General features: G+C 32.3%; 1 protein-coding gene across 1 annotated transcript; it reads right to left on the bottom strand.

Moving 5' to 3' along the window:
• Positions 1 to 748: 748 nt before the first annotated feature.
• LOC113176432 (olfactory receptor 6C1-like) lies at positions 749 to 1,687 on the bottom strand. The gene has a single exon (XM_026380909.2). The coding sequence runs from the start codon at positions 1,685 to 1,687 to the stop codon at positions 749 to 751; it is 939 nt and encodes a 312-aa protein (XP_026236694.2).
• Between the last annotated feature and the right edge of the window lie 11,275 nt (positions 1,688 to 12,962).

Here is a 12,962-nt window from a genome sequence, read left to right as displayed (position 1 = left end):
GTTATTTTGCTAAACATGCACTCTAATTCTACCAGTTTTACTGCAAATGGCACAATTTCATTCTTCTTTATGGCTGAATAAAATGCCACTGTGTATTTATATCATATGATCTTTGTACATGATGTTTTTGCACATCAAGGCTGGGTCCATAACTTGGCTATTGTGGATTGCACTACACTAAGGATGGGTATACATGTACAGCTTGCTATATCGTGCTGACTTTATTCTTTAGATAAATGTCAAGAAGTGGTATAACTGGATAATATTTCTTTTCCCAAATTTTCAATGAAAACTAATTAAATTTTTAATCAATTATATAATATTTATAATATTTCCTTTTGCAAAATAGTAAAGGGAATTTCTAGAAAAAGTAAGTAAAAAATCACAAAATATATTTTCAATGTATACTGAGTAAAATACACCAATATTTAAAATATTGTCTATTCTATACCTGAGGATAATGTCTTTTCCTGAGCAAAACATGATATACATTTTTTGGTAAAACAATTATTATTAAAATGTTCTGATCAACAAGCATTGGAAGAGTGGCATATCAGAAAAAGAGAAGATGACTAATTAGAGTGAGAAATAGATTAAATAAATATGTCTATAAACTCTTCAGAAAAAAAGGATGAATGAACAAGAATGAAAGAGAGGGAAATACTGATTTGAATTGGCTACTGAAATATTATTCTTCTATATTTTAATTACCCATCAATATGCCTTTACCTCAAGACACCACATTTTTTCATATACTTTTGAAAACCACAATCTTCCTTGCCATGTTCTTGAAAGCTTTCTTGACTTGCTGATTCCTCAGGCTGTAAATAAAGGGGTTGAGCATAGGAGCCACTGAGGTGTTTAGCACAGCCACTCCCTTGCTCAATGATAATCTCTCTCTTGCTGAGGGTTTAATATACATAAAAATGCAGCTAAAATAAGAGATAGAGATGACAATCATGTGGGAAGAACACGTGGAAAAGGCCTTTGTCCTCTGACTAGTAGAAGGAATCTTCAAAATCATTCTGATGATATATATGTAGGACAGAAATATTAGTGCCAAAGTGAACATCAGAGTAAACAGAGCATAGGAAAATCCCATTATCTCTAGGAATTTTGTTTCTGAACAAGAAAGTTGGAGTAGGGGGAAGTAATCACAGGTAAAATGGTCAATGATATTGGACCTACAGTAATCAAGCTGTAGCAGAAACATGAGAGTAGGGAAGATGATTAAAAATGAGGCCATCCAGGAAGCAAAGACAAGCATTGTGCAGACTTTGCGATTCATGATGGTCATGTAGTGCAGAGGCTTGCAGATGGCAACGTAGCGATCATAGGACATGGCAGTCAGAAGGTAAAATTCAGTGACTCCCAGGAGAATGAGAAAAAATAACTGAGCTATGCAGCCATTAAAGGAGATGGTTTTATCTCCTGAAATAATGGTACTTAAGAACTTGGGTATACTGACAGTTGTGAATGAAACTTCTAATAGAGAGAAATTCCTGAGGAAGAAATACATGGGAGTCTGAAGATGGGGATCCAGCAGAGTAAGGGTGATGATGGTCAGGTTCCCAGTGATGCTGAGCATGTAGGTGAGGAAGAGAAAGATGAATATTACCACCTGGAGCCTGGGATCATCTGACAATCCCAGGAGGATAAACTTTGTTACTTCTGTGTGGTTTCTCATTCTTTTTTGCTATTTTTTGTCTAATCAAACCTATAGGAGAAAGCACAAAGAAAAAAACACAAGTTTTAGTTTAATAAATATCTAAGTTTGGATCTGGAATTATTCTGAAATATCGTATCATTTCCACCTTTAGAGGAAATGGAAAGCCACCTGAGGGTGACAATGGTCCTTTAATTTCCTCTGTTACAGTGAAAAATACTTTAGTCAAGGTGGATAAAGACATCATTCTGTATCAAAACTTCAATGAGATGCCATTTTGCCCCAGTTAGAATGGTTATTGTTAACAAAATAAGCAAACCAAACAGCCCTGCCCCACAGATATACTGCTAAATATGTGGAGAAATAACTTATAAATTTTAGTTCAAAAGGTAAATTAGTAATGTATGGAGAACAGCATGGTGGTTCACAAAAAATTAAAAACAGAACTACTAGATGATCCAGCTTTTCCTCTCCTAAGCATATATTTAAAGGAAATGAGGTAAGCATATCAAATCTGTAGATGAATGGACAAAGATAATGTGGTATATGTATACTGGAGTATTATTCAGCTATGAAGAAAAACAAAATAATTTGCAGCAAATTAGTTGGAAATGGAGGATATATGTTAAGTGGAATAATCCAAATATAGAAAGTCATGTATCAAATGTTCTCTGTTATATAAGGAAACTAAGAAAAGTCGAATACTGAAAAGTAGAAATATTGATTTCTGGTGATTGGCAGGGAAAATGGGGGGGGTTGAATGGGGTATATGGAAGGAAGAAGGGTGGTTGGTTAATGCAAACTATATGCATCTGTTGAAAATCATACTGAATTCCATTAACATATCTAATTAATACACACATATAAAATGCATTTATAAAAAATAATAAAAATTATAGGTATAACAAAGATTGCAAGTGTTTGTAACCACATTTTTCTGATTACAGTTATTATATCTTACCTTTCATAGATGTTCCTGCAACAGTTCTTTCCAAATAGAATCATCTTTAAGTCATTGTTCCAATCTAGGTAGACATCTCCCTTTCTTAAAAGGATAAGAATCACATGATCACCTCAATAGTTGCATAAAAGGTCTCTGATAAAATATACCACCCATTCATGTTTAAAATGCTGGAGAAACTAGGAAGAGAAGCAGCTTAACTCAACATTGTAAAGTCTATGTATGACAAACTCAAAGCCAATACCACACTGAATGGAGAAAAATTGAAATTATTTCCTTTAAAATCAGAAGCAAGACAAGGTTGTCCACTGTCACCATTCCTATTCAATATAGTCTTTGAAAACTTGTCAGAGAAACCAGGCAAGAGAAGAACATTAAAGGGTTTCAAATAGGGGAAAAAATCAACTTATCTGTTTACTAACAACATGACCCTATATCTAGAAACCCAAAAATATCTACCAGAAGATTTTAGAGCTGATAAAAATTAGTTTCTCAAGTGTCAGGATACAACACCAACATTCACAAATCATTTGCTTTCCTATACTCCAAGAGTGCTTCTCTTGAGAAAGAAATCTATCCCACTCACAATAACCAAAAAAATAAAACAAAACAAACACCTCCCCCCCAAAAAAATCACCCAAACAAACAAAAAATATTGGAATTAATCTAACCAAGGTAGCAAAAGCTCTACAATGAAAATTATAGAATACTGAAGAAAAAATTGAAGATCTTCAAAAATGGAAAGACCACCTATGTTCTTGGATTGGGCAGAATTAATATTGCCCAAATGGCCATATTGCCAAAAACAACACACAGATTCATTGCAATCCCCATCAAAATAACCATGGCATTCTTTACAAACTAGAAAAACAGCCCTGGAATTCATTTGGAAGAATAAGAGACCCAGAATAGTCAAAGCAATCCTGAACAAGAAAAGAAGGTTGCTGGAGGAATTACAGTACTTAATCTCAAATGACACTATAGAGTTATATTAATGAAAACATTATGATATCGGCATTAAAATATAGGCCAATGGAATACACTTAAAGACAAAGTAATAAACCCAAATACTTACAGCTATCTGACAAAGGTACCCAAATACATATGTTGGAGAAAAGATAGCCTGTTTCACATATGTGCTGGGAAAACTATGCATCCATATGGAGAAGCATGAAACTAGATCCCAATCTCTCACACTGCACAAAAGTGAAATCAAAGTGGATCAAAGACCTAATTTGGAATTAGAACAAAAATTCTGCAACTACTAGAAGAGAACATAGGGTTAACATACCAACATGTTTGTGCAGCCACCAACTTCCTTAACAAAATCCCTTAAACTCAAAAAATAAAACCAAAAATCAGTATGTGGAATGGCCTCAAATAAAAGCTTTTACATAGCAAAGGAAATGATTAAGAGAATGAATAGAGAGACTAAAGAATGGGAGAAAATCTTTGCCTGATTCTCCTCTGATAGGGGATTAATATCCAGAATATATAAAGAACTCATTATATTTAACACTAAAAACAATTAATATAATTAATAAATTGGCAAAAAACTAGATGAACATTTCTCAAAAGAAGAAACACAAATGATCAACATGTAAAAAAGTTATTTAAAAACTCTAGTGATCAGATAAAGGCAAATCAAAAGTACAAGAAGATTTAATCTTACTCCTGTCAGACTGGCAATTATGAAGAATCCAAATAATAATAAATTCTGGTGAGGATGTGGGGGAAAAGGTACACTCATACATTGTTGGTGGGGATGCGAATTAGTACAACCACTTTGGAAAGCAGTATGAGGATTCCTCAAAAGACAAAGAATGAAACCACCAAATGACCCAGCTATCCCACTCCTTGGTATTTATCCAAAAGAACTAAAATCAGCATACTATAGCGATATAGTCACATCAATTTTTTAACAGTGCAATTTGCAATAGCCACCTTATAGAAGCAGTGCAGGTCAACAATAGAATGAATTTTTAAAATGTGATACACACACACACACACACACACACACACACACACACACACACATACACACAATGAAGTTTCACTCAGCCATTAAAAAAAAGAATGAAATTATGGCATTTTCTAGTAAATGGACGTAACTGGACAACACCACACTAAAGGACATAAGCAAGACTCAGAAAATCTAATGTTGAATGTTTTTCATATGCAGAAGCTAGAGAAAAATAAGGGGAAAGATAAGGGGTCATAAAGATATAGGGAAAATCAGTGGAGTACAGGAAAATGATGAGAGAGAGAGGGAGGAAGGATAGGAAAGGGGAGGAAATACTGAATGAATGTAACAAAATTACACTATGTACATGTATAAATATACCATAGTGAATTTCACCTTTATATATATCTGTAAAGTACAAATTAATAATAAACAAATAAATGAGTGAAAGGAAGACCATTAGAGGAAGGAGTATGGGGGGAAGGGGGAAGGAAAAGGAGAAGGGACACTGGGGACTGAAGTGGAATAAATTACATTTCTTGCTCGTATAACTTTGTCAAAATGAACCCAACTATTATGTACAACTATAATAAACTAATAAAACAAAAACTTAAATTACTTTGATAATTATTAAAAATAGGAAAGATACATTATTTATATAAAGTGAGTGCTTTGTCCTTAGCTATCTATTAACTTTTACTACCACTTTTTTTATCAGCTTTTCCACTCCCACTACCAACCCATTGGAAGTCAGAAATACTGAAGCCATTGCCATGAGCAACCTCGGGTGTCAGAGACAGAGGGGAGAAAGAAGTAAATAGCAATGTACCCTCTAAGGCTGGATGAGGTTTGTATCAAGTGAATCTCTTACAAAATTTTATATTTTGGTAGACCTGAGTGTGTTTTATGACCTTTGTGCCTCTTCTACCTAGTTTTCTTTCTAGTTAATAAATGTTATTATTATTGCTAATATTTGAGGATATCCTCACTTAAAAGGATAGAAAAGCATACCTTGAGAAAATTTGTTTTAATTATTTATTTTTTAAAAATGGTAAGTTTTTATGCTTTCATTTTTAAAAACAATATTTTGGTCAGGTGCAGTGACACATGCCTGTAATCCCAGAAACTCAGCAGGCTCACACAGGAGGATCAGAAATTCAAAGTCAGTCTCAGCAACTTATCAAGATCCTGTCTCAAAATAAAAAATAAAATGGTTTAGGGTTGTGGCTCAGTGGCTAACTGAACCTGGGTCCAATTCCCAGTATCAAAATAAGTAAATAATAAAAAATAAATTAAAAGGACTAGGGGTAGTTCACTCATAAAGCACCCCTGACTTCTATCCACAGGGTCATAGATATTCCCATAGAAAAGAATGAGGACATGAAATTTTGAATCCATTCCATTTTTTAAGTTAGAAAATTGCTTATTCCTCTGTGCTCAGCTTCCTCATAGAAAAATGTTTTTTTCTTCTGTATACAAGTCAATCTCATAGGATGGTTATAAGTATTAATTTAGTTAATACATGTGAAAGATTTGGGAAAATATTTAACAATTAATGAAAGCTGTATAGACTTCATTCTATGGATAAAGTATTCCCTAACCCTGAGCCAGAAATCTTTGACATTATGTGGGTGTCCTGTACAAAAGTCTATGTCTTAGATAAATAGAGTTTTTTGTTGTTGTTGGGTTCTTTTTATTTTTGTTTTGTTTTTGTGTGTATGTGTTTGTGAGTGGTTTGCTGGGGATTGAACCCAGGGTCTTGTGCATGCAAAACAAACACTCTACCCAGACCTAACTGAGCTATATCCCCAGCCCAATAATTAGCAATAAATATATTTAATACCAAGAAGATTGCATAATAACAACAGAGTAGGAATTACCTGATTACATCAGACCTATCTTTATTAGGTAAGGGATTTCTTAGCTTTGTGGCATCCTCAGCCAGGATTTGGTCATTGCACATTAGGCATGTTTTTTCATGGCATTTCAACATTGGTATACATGGCCCAATTTGTTTCTCAGATTCTCATTAATATTAATCTTTCTGGAAGGATTGTGAAACTTGCAGACAAATACACACTCACATACACATATATGCATACACCATAACTAGAATTTTGAGTAACATGTTGTAATGACACCCCAAATCCACTTTCCATCACATAAGGTATAATATTGATTGTGCACTTACCATTAGAACCTTATACTCATTCCTCCCAACCCTTAGATTCTTGAAATCTTTAGTGAATTCCATTACTCTGTGCATTCTTGAAAGTTAGGACAGGATTTTCAAGGCTATTTTTCAACATTTTCTAGTGACTAGCTTAGGTACAGTCAATTTAAAAGAAACAGTCATCTAGTTAATTAATATTGATTAATATTGAGTTTGTTGTTGAATCAAATGCTGCCTTTAGGCACAGTTCCCTATTTTATGCTCTGTGCCAGCCTGGACAGTACTTATCTTTCTCTTACAAGAGGTATTTTCCAACAGTACTTATATTGCAAAGTATTCTTACATACTTGATCAAATTTCTTATACTGAGTAAGTTTAAAACAAAATACAGGTAAAGGAAACTATGTTTCCTTGATAAATAAGTTTAAAGAAAACATTTTTCTAACATTTCTTTTATTCTCCTTTCAATCTACTTTATTCCTGCTCTAGTAATGTCACTCTTACTGACTCAGAGTTTGTAATTATAAGCAAGAGTTTTCCAGAACACCCTGAAGTGACAAATTACCTTCTCACTAAATAAACAAGTTTTGGTTTTTATTGAAGGAATTTCAATTCTTACAGATATGGAATACCTTTATTGTATAAATATATTTTACATTATGTTTATATAGTAAAAATATAAATGCTGTTTTTTAACTCATTTCAACTTTATGGGTGTCTCTTTCTTAAAATTGCTATTAATATAACATTTTTGAATGATAATAATAATACCAGGACTCATACTTTTTTTACTACTGATTAAATCTGTAAGGAATATGGGAGGAGGTGTGAGGGAAGATATCAAGAGGTACAGGAGGGGTTCATGAGAACATCAAAAAAAGAACATTTCTATAGAAAGTCTCCAAAGACCAGAGATAAGACTTAAAGAAACTCTAGTAGCAGATGATCTATAATCAAGAATTAAGGATAGAATACTCTTCTTTTAATTTAAGAATACGTATAAAAATTCAACAGATTGTACTCATTTGCCAGTATTAAATAAGATTTGTAAAATTGTGAACATTTTGAAAATTTTGATATTTAATAAAGTGCATGGGATTTTCAGAGCCTTCAAATATTCCAAGGATTTATTTGTGTAGCAGATAAAGTATATCTTCAAACATTTAACTCAACATTTCAGCTTTCATATCTGATATTTTTTCCTTGCTTATGTTATTCAAATCCAATTTTCTTTTACCCATTACATAAAAATGACTTCTTACTTCTTATTCAAATATCTGACACATTCCTTTAGTCATTCAAAATAAGAATTAAAAGTGACATTTAATATTTGTGAAATAAGTTGGGGGCAACAAAACATGGTCAGGACTTTCCTATTCCTTCCAAATCCTACCATCAAAAAATATTTAAAATGACCTTCCAAATAGTTTAGGTGAGATATGGGCAATATATTGGATACCCAATGTGAAAAGAAATTCTTACTAAAGGATACATTAAGTTTGAAGAATCAAAGAGATCCTTCAGAAGATCAAAGCGATCTTGATCTTTAGAGACTGAGATAAGAGACTTTGGTTCCATTTGATTTGTGATGTGTGTGTGTGTGTGTGTGTGTGTGTGTGTTATTTGTAATAATTGTTTTTGTTTTTGTTGCACAGGGTTGAAATTTTCCTTAGCAATGCAATGACTTTGAAAAGCTACTTTTTCAAGTGTTTCTATATTTACTCAATTCTCTCTTCTCCATTAAAACCCTCGCAGAGGTCATTAGAGAAATTCTATAGATCATATCTCCACAAAAAGTACTTACAGATCGCACTACACTCTTTCTTTGCACTTTCTGAATGTCAAGAGCTGTTCACTGTCTAGGTTAACTCATTAGAGAACAGGCTAATTATTTAATTCAACATGTGAGCCACTCTAGCTCAGCTTCATAATCACAGTAAAATGCACTTCTGGCACTGCTTAGTCACTCTAGGCCCTGGGCCATGCCATCCAGGGGGTTGGTTCCTTTGAGAACATCTGTCAGCATGAATAAAGCAAAGATTCCTCAGGAGAACAGATTGAGCACTTGGAAGACTTATTGAATTTTGTTTTTACTGTTTATCAAAATTATTAAGGTGGTTTTCTGTAAAGAAATAAGAATAATTTGTATTTATTAATTTCAGTAATGATGGGCAGGTTCAATTCTCTACATTCAAACCAAAGGGAAAAGAGATTATCAAACCACATTTGATGATCATTTCATACACTCTAACACTCATAGCTGTAAGAGGTAATAACTTCATTTCATTAACTAGCCATCTATAAGTTATACAAGAGAGGAAGAGGAAATAATGATAAAATTATCATATTAAAATATGATTAATTTATTATTGATGACATAAAGACAATTTTCTTTCATAGAAAGTATTTGTCAGAGAGGCCTAAGTTTAAAATACAAATGTGCCATGCAATGGATTTGTTACTTTGAGTTACTCAATTTCATTAAGTTTCCGTTTCTCTGTTGAAAAATGCAGTTGAAATTTCAAGTGTATTTTTGATAACTAAATAAATTATACAAATAAATATGCTCCATAAATCATGTGACACTTAGAATAGATGTTTTAATTATTTTATTATTCTTTTAACTAGAATTAATTCTCAACTCTGGGAGGGGTATTCAGAGTACTTTTGGTCAACTAAATGCATTATTTATTTCAGTGACTGAAAACTTACATTTTATCTCAATTAAAACACAAGTATGAAATTGTTGTCTTTATTCCTAGATAAAGTATTGGAGTTCAAAGATTTTTGTGTAACTTCCATAAATTCATACAACTAGCAAATGTCAACTATGATCTCAGACTCCCCAAAACTAAAGTATATTTTCTTAAGCACAGAATTACAAGTCTGTATTTAATTAAAAATACAGAGATGCAGATAGCAATTTCTGCTTTTATCAGTAAAAATGAACAAACTAATATAATAAAAACCATACTAACCATTTTTATGTGCTTTTTAATATATCATTTCAAAATGGAACCCAAATACATTCTTTTTAATATGATTAAATGTTGATTTTTAAGTATTGCATCAATGCTGAAATTTGAGTGTTCCTCTGCCGTCTGTATGTCCAACTTACCTCTGATTTTCATGACATTTCAGTACTACTCAGAATGGCTGTTGAACAGTAAAAATATTACCCAATACTATTGTTATGATCCAGGGAAACCAGAAGTCCTAAGAAAGTTTCCCTCTTTCTTCCATTGAACTCGTTTGTTTTTTGTCATCAATGTTTTTATCTTTGTTTCTCCTTTTCGTCCAGAGTGGATCTATTTTTTTTTTTTACTGTGGAAATTGAGAAGCAAAAATATAAAATAGAGAAAATATCAGAAGGTGTTTTAAAGTTGTTTAGCATGACTTCTACATAAATTTTGTGTAGCATGAACTACTTAATGTTTTATCCATGCTCTCTCCACTGGCTCAAGGGACCCATTCAGTGAAAATCACAAAAAGAAGGTACCATACTCAAAGGAATATAAAACGTCATACACTTTGGTACTGAAATTCAAAAAGGAAGCTTGGGGAACAGTGTCCAGTGAGACAAAGAAGAAAAATGATAATAATGAAATGATAACAAACCAAGTCTGAAAATTTTTTCCCTTGATGTTATTTTCTGGGATGGAAATAGCAACAAAACACAGAATCTTAATTCCTGTTGTAGATCTCTACCCAGAGCCCCATGACATTTTTCAAACTGAGCAACTGGTGTATTTCATTAACTGCATTCTTTATATTCATTATTTTTATTCAGTCTTTCTTTAATAATTTTTACTACCATTATAGTGCTCACGCTTTATACTTTTTTTGCTTACCCCATTGCTCATCAGTGAAGAGTTTCTTCTTTTGATTGATTAATATTGTAATTTATATAAGTATAATACTTTTTAAAAATATTTTTTAGTTGTAGATGAACACAATACTTTTATTTATTTATCTTAATGTGTGCAGAGAATCGAACCCAGAGCCTCATACATACTAGGTGAGTGCTCTACACCTGAGCCACAAACCACAGCCCAAGTATATATTTTGAGATAATATATACCCTGAAACAACTGAAATATACTCATACTTAAAATAAATAAAATGATAGGGAAAAAAGTTGAAAAACAGTGCAGGTTTTTAGCAAAAGCTATGCAAAATATAAAAATATGGCAAGGAGTGTTTTGTTGTTGTTTTAAATCAGGTTGTTATATTGGTTATTATTGCTCAATGATCTTAAGTAACTAAACTCTTCAAAGCATTAATTTACACATTTATAAAAGGGACATAACATCTCTTCTAATTTGCCATATGGCTGTGATGATTAAGTTAGATATGGGACAGAACATACCTAGTCCAAAAAAAGATATGCAATATGTGCATTGTATAAGAGCAATTATTTTTTAAGAGATTTCATTCTTATCTAAAAAGAAAAAAATAAATATATATATAAATTTCTGCCAGACTTGCAAGTGGCATAAGAGCAATGAAAGCAACCAAAATATTCATTTTTATATCAATGTTTGAAGGAGAACATATAAAACTGCAAAGAACACATACTTTCAGCATAACTAAGAAACGGATAATATTTTAAACTTCCAGTTACTTTTAAGTGAAAAAACAAATGCCCAAGTCCATCAGAGAATGGGAAAAATTGGACAGATACTGAAAACAGCACACAAAATAGTTTGTTCTATTTGAATATTTATATTCATTATTTTTATTCAGTCTTTCTTTAATAAATAAATAGAACAAAATTTTATTCAGTCTTTCTTTTAAAATAAATAGAACAAAATAGTTTGTTCTATTTGAACTATTTCATAGTTCATGTAATTTTAAAAAGGAAATTATACTAGTGACAGAGAACATAAACTTAAGATTATTAAAACACTAATAGAATGTAAAATATTTTCATTATAAGAATAACTAGCAAAGTGATTTAAATTCTCCAGTCACTGGTTTTCTAGTTAGATTATAAACTGACAATTACGTGGGAACTACAGATAGGATTAAAAGGTGAAACAACATAATTATTTGCAGATTAACTAAAACAGAAACCCTGCACCTAATAAAAGAAAAAGTAGACCAAACTTGTCACCATGTAAGGCCCTGACTTCCTTAACAAGACCCCTAAAGCTCAAGAAATAAAATCAAAAATCAATAAATGAGATGAATTCAAATTAAAAAGCTTTTTCTCAGCAACAGAAACAATAATGTGAAGAAAGAGCTTACAGATTGGGAGAAAATCTTTACCACATGCACCTCCAATAAAGCATTAATCTCTAGGATATATAAAGAACTCAAAAAACATAATGCCAAAAGAAAACAAATAACGCAATCAATAAATGGGCTAAGAAATTAAACAGACACTTCGCAGAAGAAGAAGGTACAATAGATCTGCAACTATATGAAAAAGTGTTCAACATTTCCAGCAACTAGAGAAATGCAAATCAAAACTACACTAAGATTTCATCTCACTCCAGTCAGAATGGCAATCATCAAGAATACAGGCAACAATAAAGTTGGCAAGGATGTGGGGAGAAAGGTACATTCATACATTGCTGGTGGGACTGCAAATTGGTAAAACCACTATGGAAAGCAGTATGAAGATTCCTCCACCCTTTGACCTAACTATCTCACTCTTTGGTTTATACCCAAAGAACTTAAAATCAGCATATTACGGTGATGCAGCCACATCAATGTTTATAGCAGCTCAATTCACAATAGTTAAACTATGGAATCAACCATCCTTCAATATATGAATGGATAAAGAAAATGTGGTATATATACACAATGGAATAATACTCAACCTTAAAAATAATGAAATTATGGAATGTGCTGGTAAATGGATAGAGTTGGAGAATATTATGCTGAATGAAATAAGCCAATCCCAAAAAAGCAAAGATCAAATGTTATCTATAATATACAGATGCTAAATCATAATAAGGGGTCACTAGAGAAGAATAGAGTTACCTTAGATTAGATGGAGGGAAGTCAAGGAAGAGGAGGAGAGGGAATGTGAGGATAGGGAGGATAGTATAACAAAGCATACATTATTGCTCTGTGTGTGTGTGTGTGTGTGTGTGTGTATGCGTCTGCATGACCAATTTGATTCCACAACATGATACATCAAAGTGCATAAATGCAGTCTACTGTCATGTATAAGTAATTAAAACAAACT

Source organism: Urocitellus parryii, chromosome 5, assembly GCF_045843805.1.
Source record: "Urocitellus parryii isolate mUroPar1 chromosome 5, mUroPar1.hap1, whole genome shotgun sequence".
Classification (NCBI taxonomy): Eukaryota; Metazoa; Chordata; class Mammalia; order Rodentia; family Sciuridae; genus Urocitellus; species Urocitellus parryii.
The sequence above is the reverse complement of the archived record's forward strand: the minus strand, read 5'-3'. Positions and strand labels throughout refer to the sequence as shown.